General features: G+C 37.6%; 1 protein-coding gene across 3 annotated transcripts in view; it reads left to right on the top strand.

Moving 5' to 3' along the window:
- The window catches only part of grm8a (glutamate receptor, metabotropic 8a), a 369,998-nt gene that overhangs the window by 309,019 nt on the left and 38,440 nt on the right, over window positions 1-22,539 (top strand). For all 3 annotated transcript variants that reach the window (XM_028449580.1, XM_028449582.1, XM_028449581.1), the window contains exons 9-11: window positions 5,692-5,838; window positions 9,235-9,656; window positions 11,457-11,823. In XM_028449580.1, the coding sequence (XP_028305381.1) occupies window positions 5,692-5,838; window positions 9,235-9,656; window positions 11,457-11,823 (936 nt within the window). The remainder of the gene's footprint in view (window positions 1-5,691; window positions 5,839-9,234; window positions 9,657-11,456; window positions 11,824-22,539) is intronic.

Here is a 22,539-nt window from a genome sequence, read left to right as displayed (position 1 = left end):
TAGAGGAGAATGAGAAGAAGATGACTTGGAGACTGAAAGAAGACAAGCACAGTGGACTAAACTACTATTTGGTTCCACAGATGTACGCAGAGGCATGTGCACAGGTCTTGCAGTAAACAGTGGCATGAACGGCGAGTCACAGTTGGAGTGCGGATCAGGATGCATTTTCTAGTCCGAGTCTGGCTAAACAGTGAAAACCGTTTCGTTTTTTTTATTTAAAAAAATAATATATTTACGCTTGTTTTAGTGATGAGCACTGATTTTGTTAACAACTGTTAATGTCAACATCAGATCAACGCACGGGTAACAAGCGAAAGTGAAACAAACAGGGGCGCAGTGCACACAAGAGACCCATCAGATCTATTTACATAATCCATGTATCAAAGATAAGGATAATCCATGTTACTGTTCAGAAAAAGGAATATTTCAACGGTGTATTCCTTCATAATTGTCCTCTGCTCCATCCTGCCTGTACCGTGGATCACTGCTCTCACTGTTACAGTTAAAGTTGCATTCTTCAGGGCTACATTAGCTGCAGCAGGAAAGGAAGAACGCTGCGTGCAAACAACTCTATGTGACCAAACCTAAACACAAGTTCTAAACATCTGTCCGAACCCATCCCGTCTGGTGCTGTCGGTTCCCGTCAGGGTTCAGTCGGATATCCATCCTCTAGTTACAGTATCTAATCAACAGTTGATGCACGCCCCCGCAGCAGCTTGGCTGATGGCTGCAGTTACATTAACCACTGTGGTGTCACTATAGAGATCCTGCCCTATGCTCCTTTAACAATTACCGATAATATAAAAATAATTGGGGAAATGTTCCTAGTTTATTTTCATGCTTTTCTGGACAAATTCATCAAAAGCTAACAGTAACATTGCTCAATAAATTACATTTTATCACACTTCTGACAATAAAAGACAATAATTTGTAGGGCTGGGCAAAATGGATCTAAACTCATATCTCAATATTTGATATAAATCTCAATGATTTCAAGAAAAGTCTGAAAAAAAAGACAATTTTGGGTTAATTTTTGATCATCCAAATGCCACACAGATACATTTACCAACACACAGCTGCACGTTATTTTCCACTCTAGGCTTTTTCTCCTCTAAGGGACAGCACGTGTGAGTGAATTCTGTAGTGTGGCTTGTTTATGGGTCTGGGTTAGAACGCATTCTGCGATCCATCAAACTGAGTGCTGTTCTGAGAAGTATTGAAATATAGTTTTAAAACAAAATAATCTATAGATATATATTAATATTGTATTTATTTATTTATTTATTTTTTTTTTTTACAGTATATCCCCAAACTAGAAAACTCACTATAAAAATAATCTCAGTATTTTGCAAAACTCTATAAACTACATTTTACAAAGGAGACCGGATTGATTTATTTCTGAAGTAATCACATAAAAGTTGCATGGTATTTTAAAATAATAATTATTTCCACTTTAAGTTACACTCATTGTTTGGAAAATGTAGATTAAGACTTAGAAAACCATTTTTTGAGACACTGTATATGAAAGAGCATATGTAATTATGGAGACGGTACATGTGACACAATAGATTGGTATCCACTGCTCTACTGTTCCCACCTTATCCTACACAGCATCATTACATCTCTATTATAACTGCATTTATCTGGAAAAGTGTGATTTTTATGCACAAGGTTAAATCTTATCATTTCGCATCGTTTTTTAATGCTAGACTCTGACACTTGCTTGCACAGTAACTCCTCAGGGACTGCCTGACGTTAAAAGTCCACCAAGGACTTCATTACAAAGGTCAGATGACAAGCACGGAGAGTAATGGACACAAAATGCTTTGTGGCTGATAGATGACCTGCTTGATTGAGGGAAAACGAAAGGAGCTGCGCTAACACCGTATAGCTGACATATCATACCAACGGGAGACATACAGGTGTATGATTGAAGCACTTAAAGAGCTGACAAATTGACGGTTATAATAAATCTTTTTAGCAAACCTGTCAAGGTTTGGAGGCACAGAGGGAAAAAAAAAAGCTTGGAAAAGTGGGAGTGTTTGAATGTTTGTTGCTGTGAAAGGGCAGCGCTGGGAAACAAAAGCAAAAGTGTCAAGTGCCTGCGTTTATGATATATGATAAATGTTTCATTTTACATGCAGCGTTTAAACCCTGTCGGGGTTCAGCAGAAGTGTGGTTGTCGCTGTAATTGTGTCACTTTAGTAATTGATGAAAAAAAGGGTTTTTACGAATGGGCCTGTGTTGCTTTGTGTTATGCATATTTTAGGCCTTTTTTGTTTTAAAATAAATTGGGCTCGACTGTAGGCGAGGGGTGAAGTTGTAAAATATTAATGACCAAAACATGCCAAAAAAAAATGCAAGCCACTATCAGTGCAACGCCAGGCTATAAACTGGTGTGTGTGTGTGTGTGTGTGTGTGGTGGTGTGTGAGATTCAATCAGCTCCAGGTTTTTGTGACTTTATTTTGTTAGCTCTTCCTTTGTGCTCATGTTGTAATATTTCTCTCTATTATTTTACACCCCAGCAGTGGGTGAACCATCCACTGCTGGAAGTTGATATGTTTCTTTTTCTTTTTTTTTTTTTTTTTTTAATGGTTTTCTCCAAGTGACTTTAACACAAGCTCTCAACACATTGACAGATGTGACAACAAAGCCACGCAAACTCAGATATACTGGTAAAGCTCTGGGATTCTCTATAATCTGGGTGACATAACACAAACAATATGCACACATGGAGGAACACACGCGCACACACACACACACACACACACACACACACACACACACACACACACACACACACACACACACACACACACACACACACACACACACACACACACACACACACACACACAGGGATATACAGATGGCCCATTTGTGCCATATCTGATTACGGTCTGATAGCTAGCTCCCAGACTAGCTGGTGTTGGTTTTGTGCCTGGTAGCTCTGAAACGATCAGAAGGATCTGCTTGTGCTAATTGCACTTCAAGATGCCTTGAAGATGTACTTTCACAGGCTTCAAAGAAAACGGATAGTTAAAATGTTTAACGCTATGCTACGTTAGCTTTAGCCCGTCTGTATACTAGACAACAGAGGTGAAAGTAGGGGTGGACTGGGATAAAAATGAGCCCTGTCTTGACCAGCCAACTACATTATCAGTGACACCATGTAGAAGCCGTTATTAAGTCAGTGATGCTCAACACGTCTTAGTTTTAATTATTATTCCCCAGAAAACCTTAAAAGGGCAAACTTTTTAACACATTCTATCACTTACAGTTTTTCCTTTGGCCATTTTGCAACTTTCTTTTGTCCAATTTTTGCCTTTTTTCAAAAAGTTCTGGCACTTTTTTCAGACTTTAGCTATACTTTTTGCCAATAACTATCCTATTTTTCCTTATTTTTTGTCAATTTTTACAAGTTCTTTTTGACACTTTTATCCAACTAGTGCAGTGCCCGTATGACGTATGTATTGCTATAGAGAAGTGGGAGGTTAAGTAGCTTTTTCATGGATGGCCAAATGAGGTTGTTTTTGAAGGTGGGACGTCAGGGACATTTAGGATTGTTGTGAAATGTTTCAAGTGATAACTATTGTGTTTTCATATATTTTGGCTTTTAGTAAGAACAATGTAGGGAGTTGAATCCGATCTATTTCGATTCCAGTCTGTTGTCCTCACGGATCTCGATCTCCTCAGACCGGAAGAGACTCGGTCCGGACTCGTTTAGTGTCATTAATCCACAACAGTCAGTTTAGATGCACACAAAATTTGTAAGGCATTTATGAAATAGTTTGTTAACGGTATCATTGCAGCCCAAACAAATCCGACGTTGCACACCCTTGAACAACGCAGCAGCCATGTTGAAAGTCTCATTGCAGTCTGACTCTGATCCGCAGAGATATTTGGGGAACACACACACACAGACAGACAGACTGACAGACAGAGATTTCTTGCTTTATAGATAGATTTTTGTCTTTTCTCCATCCAAATAAGCTAACTTTTGCTGAATAAATATCACACATTTCCTTTTTCCCCTACATGTTGCCTCTTTTTGTTCTACATTTTTGCCCTTTTTCACCGTTGTTTGCCACTTTGGACGATTTTTGGCCACCTGTTACCATATCTGCCTCCACATGGCCGTAGCGGACCAGCCCACCAGGACAATGCCCAGTATGCCAGATGGCCTGTCCACCCCTGGGTGAAAGTAATGGATTACAATTACTCACATCGCTGTTATGAAGTTGCTTTCATGGGTATTTGTTGACTATATTTCTAAATCATTCATTTTATTTGTACTTACGTACGTTTTAAAAGTAGTTATTTGTTACATTTCTACACAACACCATTACTGAGTAAATTATTATTTTTTTTTAAATATCAACGAACATTTTGAAACTACAAAAAATGAAATAACCAGACAACAATCAAATGCATCACATCATAGCCGACCAACCACATTAAATGTAATGCACCGCGCCAAAACAGCATTTTCTCATTCATTTTCGTTCATAAATGTATCTATAGTTAGAGCCTGATTTATTCATTTTTTTCAATTAAATTAAATTAAACTTTATTTATATAGCGCAAATTAAAACAGTCGTCTCAAAGCGCTATTGAAAAATAAAATTATTTAGACAAAAAAAAATGTTTAATTGATTTCATTGGTGTTATTTATTAATTTTTTTTAAGAATTGTACATTTTGACAAACCTTTTATTTTATACAGATGCCTTTGTGGAAAATAAATTAAGTTCCAATTGTGCAAGATTTGGTTTCTTCCTTTTTAAGTTTATGCATGAGATGTTTCCTGTATACAGAAGAACAGTTGCAAGATTTATTATCAAAAATAAACATGGGGCAGAGGTGACAGCTAAAGTACAAATACTTTGTTAGTGTACTTGAGTCGTTTTTTCTGCTATCTGTATTTTACTTGAGTATTTATTTTATTTGGCCATTTTTTATGTTTACTCCTTACAGTACTTTTTCTAATGAATACCTGTATTTTCTACTCCTTACGTTTTAAAAATGAGCTTGTTACTTTTCCGACCTTAAGATGACGTCACCACGTAAAAAGACTCAAAATGTTGGTAGATTGAGCTCTTTTTCTGTTAAGCAGGTCTGTTAGTTTTATGGACAACATTTTCAAGTTTTTAAAAATGATAAACTCATGGTTTTATTGAGCATTGGCATTATATTTTTTTCTTAGTGGTATACATTCTCCAGCAGTCCAAACCTAACATATTTAACTTGTTTCTGTGTACCAGTTTTCTACAAGTTCTTTAAAAAAAAAATTATAATATATATATAGAAATTGCTGGTTTAAAAATCTTATTAGTGAAGGAACATTTCTTCTACTTTCAGTTTTTTTTACTTAAGTACATTTAGTAGTAAGCGAGCAACTTCAATACTTTTACCTTTACCAGTCATTTATTCAAGTATCTATACTTTTACTTGAGTACTGAAGACTAGCACTTTTGTCACTTCTGATGGGGGTGAAAGTAACATGTAACTTTCACTTTGATTACTATTTAACTGAGCTGCTTTTTACTTGTACTTGAGTATTTTATGTATGACTTACTTGCACAATTTAACTTCTACTTAAGTTGGATGTATCACCTCTGCTAATACAGGCATGAAAGATTGATTCCTTTTTGCCAATGGAACCTCCATATTTTCCCTTTTCTCTCACAGGTGGAGGCCATGCAGTGGAGGACAGGTGACCCATCGCTGCCCGCCTCCATTTGCAGCATCCCGTGCCGCGCAGGTGAAAGGAAGAAAGTAGTGAAAGGAGTGCCATGCTGCTGGCACTGTGAGCGCTGTGAGGGATACCACTTTCAGGTACATATGGGACACACTGCCCACAACAGAACAGGGAATTTCCATTCAAATGCAGATTTGCCAAACTGAACTCATCTCCACAGGGTGACATTTATGTAAATTATAATAAAAGTTGGCAATAGAGAGAAAAAGAAGATCTTAAGTTTTTGTTTTTGACTTAAATTCACGTATAAAGCACTTTATGACCTAATTAATCATTCACAGAAAATTAACTGATTTGATGAACTATGGCGCCTCCTTCTGTAGTTCTTGTCTTCAGTTCCTCTTTAAACAAACTTAAGCCACTGACAAAGACTAAACCTCTCAAATGGCCTGTTTGTATAAAAAAACACCCACTGATGATATGATATGATAGTGCAGAATATAATTCCTGATAAACACACATAATGCGTTAACAATGTTAACTATGTTAACTATGTTATCGCTGTGGACAATTTAGCTTCCAATTTGTTTTTTTATTAAGTTAAAACACATCACAAACAAGCACAGTGTTTCCCTGCCCAAAAAGCAATAAAGGTATAACAGTTATAACAGCAGTAAATCTTGGTTGGCCGTCGATTCTCATTTTGCAGATACATGCGTTTGCTGTGAAGTCAATAATCTTAAAACCATGAAAACATTGCAAAGTATAAGTTGGCAGGCATTCAGCATTCAAAAAGTCTTGTTTTTGTGGAGTTCCTGCAGAAAAGATGTTTTATCTAAAAATACTACCATCCACTATTAAAAATAATAATAATAATAATAATAACAATAATACATTTTATTTAAAGGAGCCTTTCAAGGTCACTGTACAGCAAAACAGGTTAAAAAACAGTAAAGAACAACAAAAAATACAAAAATCCTTTCCCCACCAAGCCAAAACCATTAAAAAAATCTAAATTATGATATTAATCCCTGACCTCTAACCCTATTTATTTACTATAAAATACAAAAACACTGTGGACTAAAATTCATATCATAGTGCAAACAATAAGACACTAAAACCTTGTAAAAGTATTACTGATTTTACCAAAAAGAAACGTGAAAAAAAGAGAAAATTTCTTAATCCCTGAAAAACACCACAAAACTCTATAATCCCATGTGTTTAAACAAAAAACAAAACAAAAAAAAAGGAATAGAAAATAAATAGAAAACGCACGTGTTTAAAAAGAATGAGAAACAAGCTACAAGAATAATAGTTACAGTATGTACTCGTCTGAACATTGTAAATGAACATTTTGTAACTTGCAATTACATCTTTTAGTTTTATAATTTACCATATCCTGATCTGATCCTTTATTGACTAAATATTTAATATATGTTTGTTTATATTACATAGTGGAAAAAGTTGAAAGAACTAAAGTAGAATTTGAAAACCTTCTAATAATGCTGTTTATGACTTATTATTGTTTAACTGGATTTCAGTTGTGAACACAAAGAGAAAACAGAAGCACTTTTGACATCTGACTCCTCCCACATATCCAAAATGCAATTGTTGATATCTGAAATTGTAAAACACTTTTTCACAACTTACACTTCTTTTATTACATGTCTAAATTCAGTTGTTGATATCTGTAATGTCTATTCTTACATGTGAAAAAAGGAATTACAGATATGTGTTTTTAAGTTAAACTGTAAATACGACACGTGAAAATATATCTGTAACAGGTCAAACTTGATTTCTAAAGATCTACTATTAACATTTTGTCATGTCAAAATGTAATTCCTACTAGTGAAAACTAAAATTGCAACTAGTTAGCAGGGTTGGGGTCAGTTATAATTGTAATTGCGTAATTGATCATTAATTACAATAATAGTGTAATTATAGATGTAACTGTAATTTTAAAAATCTATTGCTGCTTTAATCGTTTTTAATATGTAATTGATTTTAGGTAATTGACTTTGTAATTGTAATTGCCATTAAATTTCTATAAAATGGTCAATTATAATTTAACGTAAAACTGGGGAACCATGTTACAGTTTTATGCACAGTACAGTTCTACACATACGTAGTTAACAGTTATTAAAATATGTTTCAAGACCACTTTTTACCATTGAGAAAAAAAATGAAATTAAGGGATACAGTGATGCAAAAAAGCCTTGGATGCCCATACCAAAAATATTAAAATCTATATTTTCATTGGTTAGAAAGCCTAATAAGTAGGGACGTAACGATTCAGTCAACTCCCGATACGATTCGATTCACGATACTGGGTTCACGATACGATTCTCTCACGATTTATTTTGCAAAATGGGACTGTAGACAAATTTTTTTTTTGGGAAAAAAAACTAGAAAATACTGTATTATTTTCCTTTTATTTTTCTTTGTCAAAAGAATTCTTTGATAAACAATTCAAAACAATGCAATTTAACTAAAAACAAATCTTGAATTAAATAAATAAAGGAATAATACAAATGAAAATGAAGCCTATTAATTTAAATTCTGGTTCTATAATAAAAAATGCAAAACTGCATAATAGTTCTTTTTCTTTTTAAAAGTGCAACTGAAAATGTATTTTGTGCCTTAACAATTGGACTTAAAAAAAAAAAAAAAAAAAACTTGATTACACTGATTTACGCCATATTTGTTTGGACCAGCAGAGGGCGCTGGTAATACAGTGGTCGGTTGGCATGCAGATATCTTGCAGTGAAGAAGAGAAGCTATGCTAGCAGACAGAGCTAATAGAAAAACGTGACTTTTACATATTCTTTTGGTGCTAAAGGGGTAATTAATCATTTATTAACATATTTAAGAGTAGAAGGCGGCCAGAAAGAAAGTATTAGCAGACTCCGCCCGCCGCCTACACTTGTGGATAGCGCCCTCTGCTCTATGAATCGATTTTTAACTGCCTTACGATTAATCGTTACATCCCTACTAATAAGGTAACTAATAGATAGGAAAGAATTTAGATGATATATATTTGTTGTTAGTGTATTTTACAGCTGATTTAGGACCCGTTATCATAAGATATAATAATAACAATAATAATAATAATAATTATAATAATAATGATACATTTTATTTGTAATGCACTTTACATTTGATACCAAACCTCAAAGTGCTGCAGGATTAAAACAATACAACATAAAATATATTAAAAGACACTTGTTAAAATGATGCTAACACAAAAGGAAGGTTTTCTTTTATTAGGTTATTTATTACAGGCTCAGTAATTGTGATTATTTTAATTTAACTTCAGTATTTGAGATCGTAATTGTAATTGACTTTCTGAGGATAAAAGATGATTTTAATTTTAATTGGGAAAAAAATGCTGGTTACTGTAATCGTAATTGAACATGGGTAATAGAACACGTACTTGTAACTGAAAAATGTAATTGACCCCAACCCTGTTAGTAAACCCTACTGATTAAATGTAAAAACAGTTTTATTTCTAATCTTTATCAAACTCTCTCTAGGCTTCAGAGTTCACCTGTGAGCTGTGTCCCTATGAGATGCGACCGGACATCAACCGCACCGGCTGCGTTCCCATTCCCATCATCAAACTGGAGTGGCACTCACCGTGGGCCATCATCCCCGTCTTCATCTCCATGCTGGGCATCATCGCCACTTCTTTCGTCATCGTCACGTTTGTGCGATACAACGACACGCCCATCGTACGCGCCTCAGGCCGGGAGATGAGCTACGTACTCCTGACTGGAATCTTCCTTTGCTACGCCATCACATTCCTGATGATCGCAACCCCAGATGTGGGCGTGTGTTCGTTCAGGAGGATTTTTTTAGGGTTGGGGATGTGTTTCAGTTACGCTGCATTGCTCACCAAAACCAACAGGATACATCGCATCTTCGAGCAAGGGAAGAAGTCCGTAACTGCCCCGAGGTAAATAAACCCTTTCTATTGATTGGATATGCCTGTTCTCTATATCATGCGTTCTCAACCTTGGGGTCAGGACCACATTTGGGCTCGCAAGACACTGGAAGGGGGTCACCAGATACCTTCAAGAAACTAAGAATATTTCTTTTAACAAATTGAGCCCATTTTTTTCTCATGTTTACCCTTTATCTCCAACTACACCAAACACCATATTTTAACCTATTTTTGTCACTTTTTCTTGCCATATTTTGGTTCCTTTTAATGGATTTTTAAGACATTACTCCCATTTCTGCCACTTCTCCACCACATTTCAATGCCTTTTCTGCAAATGTTTTCCCCTTTAAGACATTGTCAACACTTATGAACCCTTTCTACCACTTTTCTCATTTATTATTGCTTATGTTGACCCATTGTTGTCACTTTTAACTTCTTTTAACCGTATTTTATGCTTATTTTTTGCCCAATAATTACCTGTTTAAACATTAAATTACATCACCCCAACCTTCCCTCCCTCCCTCCCTCATTTCTGCCACTTTTAAGCAATTATTCACACTTTTCACTCTTTTTATCACTTTTCTTGTCCGTTGTTGGCCACTCTGATTTGCAACTTTTAACCAATTTCTGTGGTTTTTAAAATCCCATTTCACCACCTTTTCCACCATTTTTGGTCACTTGTATTTTTGATTAAAACAATGATTTATATCTTTAAGATGACTATATAAGATGACCCCAGTGGGTCAGAAATTGGATGGATGGATGACTATATACTATGACGCAGATGACACTAAGCCTCCTGGATAACAGTGGGTATTATTCAGATAAATAAATAAATGTGGTTATCACAGATTCATAGAATGGACCATCATTTTGCTGACTTCATGGATGGACCCCAAAAATCCCTCCCCTTTATTCCCCCTTACAGATGGCCCTGTCTCCACATGACTGTTCTTCAATGTTCAACCATGTTTAGGTACAGTGGGGGTCCCCCAGTCTATTTTGGGGGTCGGGCGCTGAAAAGGTTGAGAACCCCTGTTCTATATAAATGTTCATTCATCTCTGAACTTGTGCACAGTTGGATTCATTCAGACCATGCATTAACCTCCCCTTAAGTTCTTCCTCATTATTTTTTTTTTGCAATCATTACTTAATATAATTTGTTTTGCATGCATTATTCATTGGACTCATGAACTCGCACTTGCGTATAGTGCTGTTTATGTTTAGTGCATGTGAGACCCTGGGGGAAAATGCATTGAATACTTGCAAGTGTGTTAAATGTTAATGAAATCCTCAGAGTGCTTAAGGGTCAACTGTTTGGGGTAACCCCTTTCGCTTTCTAAATGTCAAGGCTATTTTTTAGGTTTCTGTCTTTGCCGTGTCTCCAGCTGTTAGGCATACAGCCTCCAAAGTTTAACAAATTTATCTTTCCCGCAGAGGAATTTGACTGGAAACGCACGTTTTGTTTTTGAGCGTTATGTTTCCCATCACCGCAGCAGTCTACATAGACATTTTCTTTGTTAAAGTGCTATTTTACTGCCTCTGCTCTTCACTGTCTCGCAGTGTCTTTCTCAATTCAAAACTCCTCATTATGCTTTTCCCTGCAGACTTCTTAACTCTCTGTGTGGGTTTGTTGAAGTGTGTATGGCTGCCTTTATAGGAAGCTATTATCGTTTGAGTGGGAGATGTGTTCCAACCTTTCAGATTTCATAAGAAAATGCTGCTTTGCTTTTAGCTTTATGGTCGAACTGTTTTATTTTTAGGAATGATCTAAAAGTGAAGTGACACAAGGCCTGTCATATCTCGTTGCAGGTTCATCTCTCCAGCTTCACAGCTGGTCATCACCTTCTCCCTCATCTCAGTCCAGCTCCTGGGTGTCTTTGTGTGGTTTGCTGTGGATCCTCCTCATACCGTGGTGGACTACGGCGAGCAGCGAACCCAAGACCCCCTGGCGGCACGTGGCGTCCTGAAGTGTGACATCTCCGACCTGTCGCTCATCTGCTCCCTGGGTTACTCCATCCTGCTCATGGTCACCTGCACTGTTTACGCCATCAAGACGCGAGGCGTGCCCGAGACCTTTAACGAAGCGAAGCCCATTGGATTTACCATGTACACCACCTGCATCATCTGGCTGGCCTTCATTCCCATTTTCTTCGGCACCTCGCAGTCGGCAGAAAGGGTGAGCATCTGTTGACCTTACATTGAGCCTTGTGTGTATTAACAACTGTCGTTTTTCATTATAAATCTAATCTGCTATTCACAGTAGGACGCAGCGCGCTTATCTTTTGCATTTTAGAATGCAACAATGGGAGCATAGATGCATCGGTGTTTGTTTAGATCTGGTGTCACCAAACTTTCTGAAACTGTGAGCTAAATCGTAGGCACTGAATAGTCAGAAGGGCTATTACTTCTTAATTACATAAACGTTTACGCTTTCACTTTAATTAGAGGGTAAGGTAATACGTTAGGCTTGCAGCAACTTAAAAAAGGTAGGAAATGTTTAAGTTTCAACATGCAACATTTTATTTCTCCTATTTTGTGCAATTGTATCCTTTTCATCACATTTCATAGGAAAATATCATCTAAAAAACAACTTTTAACAAATCTTATAACATGTAACATTTGTAAAATGTAACAATTATGTCATTAAAAAACATATCTTACATCATATTGTACAGTATATAACATACCACTGACCATACACCAGATCTGCAACACTTAAATACATTTGTTACAATGTTTCAGTGAAAATTTACATTTAAAGATGACAATTTAATGCTAAGACTGTATCACTTGCAGCTGTATTTAACTCTATTAAGGAATAACTTCATCTGTATTCTGCATATATATTTGTGAGTTTAAATCCTGAAAAGTAAATCAGATTATAGATGGAGCTCATTGGTGACTAAAGCTCCTGAGGGCCCCTCACATGGTCCATGCGGGCTACCTGGTGCCCCTGTTGGCACTTTTGGTTTTTGAAATCATTTAAACACCTGTCATGTAATTTCAAGCCACACACAGTACATTTTGGGTTTGATATGGACATAATAAAACTACTCCAATTGTGAGGTTGGCAAATAGACTTGTGCCAAAAATGTTGATTATATTAACATCAACTTAATAGTACTTTAGCTAAATAGTCCCAGTTAGTGGAAAAGTTTCAAAAGTTAGATTTCAGTGTTTTTTTTTTTCCTCAAATACCTTTGAGAAAAGCTATAACAATGGGACAGATTGTGAGTGTGAGCGTCGTCGAGACACTCAGACATGTGGGACATCAGCAAAAGCATCACATTAGTTGTTGGTCCTCTCAGAGCTAAACTCCCTGGTGTGATTGCTTTGTTGATGAATGCAATGACTTGTTTGAATAAGCTCATATATGTGCATGTGCCCATAAAATGTGCAATCACATATTTTAGAGCAGAAATACACAAGTTTTTTGAGTGCAAATATTTTTTCTATTTTTCAGCAAGGCCATTCTTGGTCACGCCCTCCCCTAAGGTGGATGCTCCCTAGTTTGGGAACCACTGGTCTAAGCCCATTCATTTGCATGACAAAATGCTAATCTTTTGAGCTGGTGAAACCACATGAGAAATAGGTTGACATTTGGCATATACAGTAATTTACCAGGTTGCACCTTTAATAAGTAAACAAACCTCAAAAACCATTTTTTTCTGGTAAAAACAAATGTATTTGGTATGAAGTATTGTAGATGGATTCTTTTTCACCTCTTGACATTTTAGTCAAAATATTTTAATTTGGAGTATGTTGTTGACTGCCCTCTATGGTTTAATATAACATTCAGGGCCAGTTGTAGGCAGGCAGTCAGAAATGTTAAGGGGGCATCATATGTACACATCATGCTCCAGTAACAGTGTTTTCTTCATTGAATTGGGTTGTTAGCTATGTGTCCAACCCCAACCTAGAGAAGTGGATTGCACTTAGTCAGGCCTCTACCTTCAGAACTTGGGTGTTCCACCTGAAGACTAAGCTCCTCTTAAGGTCACTGAGGCACTCAAACCCCCTGACTACAATAAGGTAGCAATCCCTCAAGGGGGGAAACTGAAAAAATAAAATAAAATATCCTTCATTCAGGTTTCATCAACCAACAACATAACATATATCTTAACTGGATGATTTTGATTTTGGTTCTGTGTTGATGAGTTTACCAAGAGGGAGGGGCTGTGCAGTCATCTGGGGGTTTTGGTGAAACTGTTTGGGTCAGATGGGAGTGAATTTTAACTGTAGAGGCTGTTTCAGTCTCCCTAAATGGTGACCAATCCCCCGTTGGCTCTGTCATGGTCACCATGGTAGCCGTGGTAACCATTGAGTATAGTCTGGTGACAACAGGGGGTGAAATGAGGGAAGAACTTGTGGCTGAAAGCCTGGCTCTCTGTAGCTGTGTGTAGCGCGGCGGCCTCCAGTCCGTGTGATGGACGCACAGGTGCGCCAGTCGCGGCTGTCATAGGAGCAGTCTAAGGAGCGCGGCCGTGGCCCCATTGGTGTTTGTCATGTTCCCGATGGTAGAAGACCACCGTCCACCAACCCTCATATCCCTGTCTATTCATAACAGGAGTAAAATAGCCAAAAGGAAAAAAAGCAAGCTGGTAACGCAACTTTTCAGTCCTTAAAGGGACCTTTTTCAGGCAGGCTTGCTTGCTAATACACATATAAAAACGTGCAGGAACAGTGTAATAAATGTGTCTCTTGTGAAATCTGAGCAGGGAGTGAGGAATGTTAATCTTTGATTTGAGGGGGAAAGACATTTATTTGAGAGGGCACTGCCCCCTCTTGCCCCTACGTAGAGAAATGGGGTAGGAACTTGTTGCTGAAAGCCTGGCTCTTTGTTGCCGTGTGTAGCGCCCCCGATTGCATTCAAAGTTTGCTATTGGCTGAGAATGGTGGTTTATGATGTTTTAGTGGCTTCTTACATCACAAACCAACACTGTTGGCCCCGCCCCTTCTATAAAAACTATCACCTGTGGACTCTGTAATCTGTGGCGAGTCGGTTGGATTGACAGAATTGTGAATAGAGCGGTATAAAGTTGTTGAGTCGGTGGTTAGCATAGCATAGATCAGTATTTATTAAATGAAGGTACGTGTACCCCTAGGCACTAGAGGGGGGCACTCAAAGAGAGAAAGTAGAAAATTAATAAATTAAAGCCTACATTAAAAATATGTGGTTTTATAATATTTATTTTTAGTTAGAATGATTTTGATTAGAACATGAACTGAAAATACAAGGGTCAGTCTTGGCGGGGAGATGACCAGAAAGGATAAAAAAGCAACTTAAGCTCAGCTAACACGCTCCGGTCATGGTAAACTCAGGATCACCATGACTACCTGTCAACATTGAGCTGTGTTACCTTGACTACCTGTCTTCATTGAGCTGTGTTACCATGACTACCTGTCAATATTGAGTTGCTGACTCTGAGATAACCTATCATCAACAAGAAGTTCCACAGTGTGGATGGGATTTATTTCTGAAAATTTAAATCCATTCACAACTTTTCAAGTTATCTTGCTAACACACTGACAGAATCACTGACAGATAAACGGAGGGTAAAACATAACCTTATCGCTCTGCTTTTTGCACTTGGCAGAGGAGGTAATAAATCCATTCAGGAGGCACTGACTAAATACTGTTTCATTGTACTTGTTTACAGTGGGATTCTTTAAAATGTGTGTTATCATTGATAAATTTAGCTCTATAGTTGTTTTCTCATAGAATTCTAAGTAAAACGTAGTTGGACAAAAGAGGAAAGGAGGTTCTTGAGCCAAAAAAGTTTGAGAACCACTGGCAAAGATCGTTCTTAAGAGATTTTATAGTATAGACAGGGTGTGTCTTAACTGCTGCAGGAATCAACTGCCCCTTATCAAGGATTTTATTTTTAATTTTTAGTCTAGACGCACATCAGCCAATACCTTTAGTTACACAGATGAATGTGTTAATCAATTTTACCTTAAGGCTTCTATATTGCCAGCGACACTTCTAAAATGCTCAGGGGACTGAAAGTTATTATACCTAACAAGTAAGACATATTCTTTTCTTTTTTTTATTGCTTTTTGAAATGCTAAAATGCGTCACCTCCCTGTGACCCCGAAAACCCCTCAAGTCAAGCAATCTGGAAGGTCTAAATGCTCATTTCCTATAGCCACCAACCTGTGATGAAGGGTCACGGGCGGCTCTCTGTTAAACTTTATGGGCCACAAGCACAACCATAGGCTGAGGCAATAATCAGCTTCATAGGTGATTGATTGATCGTATGACAGCCTATCACATGCATCCATTCATCATATCAGTTTTGAAACAAAAGCGTAAACAACCACTCAACCGTGATGGGAGCTAATCAGATTCATGAAATCATAGTAATGGTGATGTGTTAACCTCAGCTGAAACAGCACCTATTGGTTTTTTTTTTCTTTCACATGGAGACTTTACTTAAACAACACTTTATAGACTGATGGCGATACATGGGAGGTTTAGTGATAGCAGAAACCTCCCAGTGTTTACCAAATGTGAAATATCTATGCAGGATGATGAATTTGTACTGTGAATAGACAGCACATTGACAGGATTGTGTATTCCACTGTAGTCACGAGTGTGTTATATGTCACACAAATACATAGGCACAATATAAAACTTACACAAGAAGCTGTGTCAGAAACATGGTGAGTAAAATAGAGCTGCAGATAACATAAGAATCAGGTAACACAGACAGGTATGCATGTTCTACAAATTGCCCTTGAAGCTTCACACTTTTCACAAACGTCATACTTCCATTCTGTCCAACGTGCACACCATACGCACACTGTCTTCAATATTCAAATCTTTTCTTCCGCTCCCCTCAATAAAAGCCACCTCTCCTAATCTCTGCCTATTTTAAAGTGTCAGTCAGGCAATTTTCATTTCTTCCTCTTCCAACTCGGCTCATTTTCTCTTCAAGCTGGATTCGAGCTGCTGTCGCATGGCAAAGAAAAAAAAAAAGAACTTGACATCAAAGTGATTCGGTATAATCACACATCAGGGAAATCATTTTCCTGCTAGGTGTTTCGCTGGGTGTTTTCTTCTTTGCAAACTTTTGTTTTATTTCACTAGAATCCAAAGAGATGGGGTTGAGTTATTGATGCAAGACTTTTAACAGGAAATTCAGGAGTTTTGCTTCACCTTACAATCAAGTGTATTTTAAGATTGGTGCTTATCGAATATTGTGCAAATTTGCAAAAAAAAAAAAGCATTTTTATCTTAAATCTGCCAAAGCCGTGGTTCCCAAACTCTTCACAGTCTTGTACCGCTGGACACTTTAAAAAACATTTCTTAGTCTTCTGTTTTTCACAAATTTGCAAAAATCTATAAAAACTTCACATTGTCATTATTGGGTATTTTGTGTAGAATTTTGAGGAACGAAATTAATTTAATCCGATTTGGAATAAGGCTGTAACATAACAAAATGTGGAAAAAGTGAAAACTTTCTGGGTAAGCCAATGTGTAATTTGTGGCAATGCATGGAGGCTCCTGACTGCTGATGGGTTTATATTTTAGTTTCTACTGTTGTCACACTGTTTTTAATTTCTATTCATGTACCACCTGTGACAATTTGCATACTAGTGGGGGTACCCATACCCCACTTTGGGAACCTAGGTGCTAGAGACTATATTTTATTAGATCATGACATAGCATAGGCCTCATAAATCAATAAATCAATCATTTGCTCAGATAAAATAAATTGCCCCGCCCACGTTTGTTTTGAGCTCCACTGTTCATTGACATTGTCAGATCAGTTTTTGCAATGCATTGTGGGATATGGATGGAGTATTGGAGACGGATGCATGAAAGCACTTCTCAGTAATAATGAAGTAAAAACACTTCTTTGCAACCATTTATAAAACTCAATATCCCACAATGCAAAGCACAAAACTTTTCCGACATCAATAAGAGAGTGTTAACAGTGGAGACCAAAACAGACCTTTGAATGACAATTTCAATCCTTTTTATCTTTTTTTGAGCAAATTATCTTGGATTTATGGATTTTTGAGACTTACACTTTGGATTTATCTCATAAAAAATTACTTTAAAGTCAAGTCAACCCACAAGATATCAAGCAGTTAGCTCAGGCATGGCGGAGTAGTTACTATTACTACTTAGTTGTTCAAGCTGGTCTACTGTGCTGCCTCACTGTGTATGGAGTTTTTCAGACATTGACACCCAACATCTCATCACCACACAAGGCACTGGCGTTCTTTGCTCTAGTGCCGTGCACCTACGGGATGCCCTACAACAGGGGTAGAGCAAAGTATCAATACACACAGTTGATACAGACGTGGTAGTCCTGGCCACAGCATCAGCCAATCGCTTCAACATCTCTGAACTGTGGATTGCCTTTGGCGCTGGGACGAGCTTCAATTTCCAAAAAAGATAATAAATATTGTTTTTTAGCTGAAATAAAATAGTAATTATTTGCCATTTTAACTGTTATTTGGACACTAAAATTACTGTTGTATGATTTATAATATGGTGGCCATTATGAAAATGCCCATCGTTTTTGTCACAGGTTGAATCAGAGATGACCCTTTATCTAAATTTAAACACTGAGGCATTGCCTACATGCGGACCAAATTCCATGCTTGTTTCATCAAACCCACAGTACTTTCACCTATCTGCAGCACTATATGGGCCTTGAAGGCTTGTAAGGGAAATGCAATAGACTCATACTGGTGTAACCATTGAAGGTTTGATGGTAAAGTTCCTCTCTATGTTGCTGATTTAAGATGTTTGCCTGTCCTTGTACTACTTTGATATTTGGTCAATATTACAAGGACTTGTGGATCAAAAATGTATTCAAACGGGTTGTTTTTCCATCTCAGATGAGCAGGAAACAGCATCTTGCATCTTTCTGAATCAATAAAGCAACACAAAAAATACTGTGTGCATAAGACAGTATACTAACTTATGTTGTTTGACCAAATATTGGTGCAGGACTTTATGTGTTGCATTCATTTGTATTTCAGACCCTTTTATTACTTATGTAAAGTGGCCTGCCTTTGGTAGATGTGCTGAACAGCATTCATGCTATGTTATCTTTTCTTGCTAATTATAATGTTCACTGTATTTGCATTTAAGTGTGTTTTCTTAGTGTGCTGTATTTAATTGGAATATCCTCTGGAGTGCCTGGCAACTGCTTCGCTAACAGAGCGGAGAGGGGAGAGGGGCTGTGGAGGAGAGTATGAAGAGTGTAACAGGTAACTGTGTGATGGCACTTTAATGAGGAGAGTGCTGCCATCGGGCTTCGCCATGCTTTCAGAAACAATAAAAGGTGGTGTTGGCTGGCTAATGTGCAACTCTAAAAATCTATTTAGAAGCAAGACAACTGTTTGACTCAGGTGTTTAACTTTCTAATCAGCCCCTTTTTTAATAATTTATCAATATCTGCATTTCCATTAGCCTTGGACATGCTCAAAATGTAAATAGTGCAATAAAAAAAACTGTTAATGGAAACACATGAATTTCGAAAAAATATTCATATCTCTAAAACGTTTTTACGCTATCATGAGGCGGAATTTCAGACATTTTGATCTTAAAAGGTGTCGCAAAAGTGCTATGGAAGCACTTTTTCTCACAGAACGTGACGTACTTGGTCACATGACGTGAGAAACCTGGTCACATGACCATTTCTCTTTGAGAAGACATGACGCGGTACATGTATACAGAAGAAAGGGCCGGGACATTTCTTTGCATTATATTTTAAAATGATTACTGCCACATTAGATGTGAAACAAAGGATAATGGAGTGTAAAAAGGAGGTTTGGAGCATCCATTGTCTCGTGGGGTGAGATATCACGGGAGTTATGAGGCTCCTGCAGAAAACAATCTTTAATGGAAACACGTTCAAAAAACAATTATACTGTGTCGACATTTAGAAATATCGCATTCATTTAGCAAAAATCTGTAATGAAAACCCAGCTAATGTTGGGGATTAGCAGTTAAACTTGAGCTGCCAGATCCCAAAAAGTTCCATATATGTACCGGATATTTCAATAATGTGAAAGACTTTCACCATCACTAGCACCAAGTCGGCAAAAACATTGTAGAAAGTATGGTAGGTCATCATGGACAAACATGTTTTGATGGCAGAAAGTAAAAAAAAACAAAAACTGATTGGACTCATCACTACTTCATTACTGCACACTCTTCTGTAAATAAACATGATGATCAGCTGCTCAAATATGATATCATTATTGTCGTAAATTAAACCAGCAGCCATATAAACTCTAACAATGATGATAATTGCAATCATAGCACGTGGAACGTCACCAGTGAATGTAGCAGTTTGTTTGTTTTGTTCTCGATTAGTAAAGTTGCTCCTTTCTGTTCTATTTAGAGGTAGAATAAAGGATATTGCTGTGTTTGACAATAATGGAGTACCTTCACTCTGGCCGAATGGTGCAGTTCAGTCCAGGTTGTCTTAAATCTTTTATTATCTGTTCGTCATTCATCAAAAAGTGAATTTAGTTGTATTCTGACCTGATTGACGAATACAGTTTTTCTTCAGTTTATCTTCAGCAAGGTAGAGACATATACCATTTGTTGACTTAAGTACACTAAACAAGAACTGGGATGAGTGATTTGTTATCAAAATACGTTTTTTTTATATTGTAGGAAATAAAAATTATTGGCCAAAACCGAAAACCGAAACACTGACAGAAATGATCATGCAAATTATTATTACCATTGCATTCATGGCTCTGAATGTGTACTAACTTTACTAAAATAAAAATGTTTCAATTGTTTAATATTAATTCTTCAAAGATTAAATCAATTCAAAATATGAAAATATATGCTCGTGTCTTTACAACATTCTGTATTCGTCGACAATTTTGGTGAGAAAAGTGTTTCGGCCGAAGAAGGCTTTCCGAAGATTTTCGGTGGCCGGAGTTTCGGTGCATCACTAGTATGAATATTTGGATCTTTTTTCATTCAAGCCTTTGATTTCACCCCATCCTCACTATAAGTCATACTGTCACCTATTCCTCAACCAATATGTATAGCCCCTTTGGTATTTTTCTTAAATTAGAATCACACAATGAGAAGAGTGAATGGTAACAATGAAAAAAAGAACAACAGTGACAATGTGCATGAGCTGTAAACCAAGGAAAGAAGAACAGGGAACTCCGAACCATCCTAGACAGAGAGAAGATTGTTTTTGAAATAGGTCATGCTATCATGCAGAGGATGCTAACTCCACACAGCTTCTGCTGCACCCTACAGGAACATGAAGAGCTGAACTGTGTTGTGTGAAGTGTGCCTCTCACTGTCTGTTCTCTTGTTGCAAAGCCCTAACAATGGGGTACACACCCTTTCCACGGCTGTTTGTGTGCGTCTGTGCCTCATCATTCTTCTGCCTCTATCTACAGACTGTAGGGCTCCTTTCTTTTCTGCTGCTGTTCTTTCCTTCGTCTCATTATCTTTATCTGCACTTCTTCTGTCTCCCTCTGAGCCACGACTTGAGTTTTCCAAATAATTTCAATAAAGCCAACTTGCGTTCTCTTACCTTCAGCATTGAAAGAAAAACCATTTGGGTTTCTATCTTCAGGCCCACAAGCTGCTTCTTTTCCTGCTTGTTCATTTTCTGTTTACAACACAATCTTTGTTGTTTAGTCATTGTGTGTGTGTATTGGCATATTAAAACAAGTTGGTTTGTTCAGTACTTGTATACCTCTCTAGTCCTAAAAACTATGTGTAGGAGAAGTAAATGTTATCATACATCATTAGAAGATCATTAGATATACTAATTTGTGGAAACAGATGAAACATTGTGAATTTGTTGGAGCAGAACTAAGTAACTTTTTCACCTTAATAATTACTTCTCGTAGTCTGTGTGAGGATAATACAAGTACTTACAACGTTCCTGCCTCCGACCCGGTGGCAAGAAAGACTGCTTTACGGCAGCCCAATACCAACTAAAACACGGTTGTCTACAAATTCACTTTTCTCAAACTTATATCATGGCGGAGCCAGCAAAAAAAAGGCAGAGAAGACCTTTGTCCGAGGAACGGAGCAACTCCATGCAGTAACAGCTCAGTAGCAAGCACACACTGTCGTCGTAGTGTGTGTGATTGCGCAACAGGCACGCCCACACATTCGTAACCCAGGGCTCCATCAGGCAGCACACACACAAATATCCATCCATCTATCCATCTTCAGAGCTGCTTTGTCAGCACACAAACACATTTCCACACTCCCTTCAATATTACTCCCACATCATTCATTCATTTTAATTGTCTCTCTTCCTCATACTGTTCACATGGTCACGTGGGACTATATTATTGTGTTTTACGTGTATCAGCATCGGCCGATGCGCGCTGCTGCATTCGCTGATCTGTGATAAACTGTGTTGCTGGAGACAGAGGCTGCAGAGCCCCTCCCCCACTAGCAGAGCGGGAAAGAAGCTCTTCAATCCCAACGGTTGTTCCGTGGGTTCGTGTTGTGACGCACTTGTAGTTAACGAGCAGCTGGCTGGAGGTTTGGCGTGTGTGCGTTTTTTTCCCTCTCTCTCTGCTTCTCACTCAGCGCTGTGCTGATAAGTTTTTAACTTTGAGAAGCAGTTTACTACTTGTTTGAATATTTAATGCGCATCTGACATCTACGTTGGCTGGGAAGTGTCAGGTGAATGCATTTACAGAAACGAACACAAATGCAAACAGGTCACAACACGAATGCAAACCGGCCACAATGAAAATGTTTCCGACGGACCGGTATTACAGACGGACGGGTATTATGATATGATAGCCTGATATGAAAAATATAAGAGTATCCTAATCAACTTTCACTTACTTTCATACGCGTTTCGATGTTTTCTTCTTGTTCTTAACTGTTCTGGTGGGTTAAAAACATCTGCCA

This window comes from Gouania willdenowi, chromosome 6 (genome assembly GCF_900634775.1).
Source record: "Gouania willdenowi chromosome 6, fGouWil2.1, whole genome shotgun sequence".
NCBI lineage: Eukaryota > Metazoa > Chordata > Actinopteri > Blenniiformes > Gobiesocidae > Gouania > Gouania willdenowi.
This window is presented reverse-complemented; position numbering and strand designations above follow the sequence as displayed.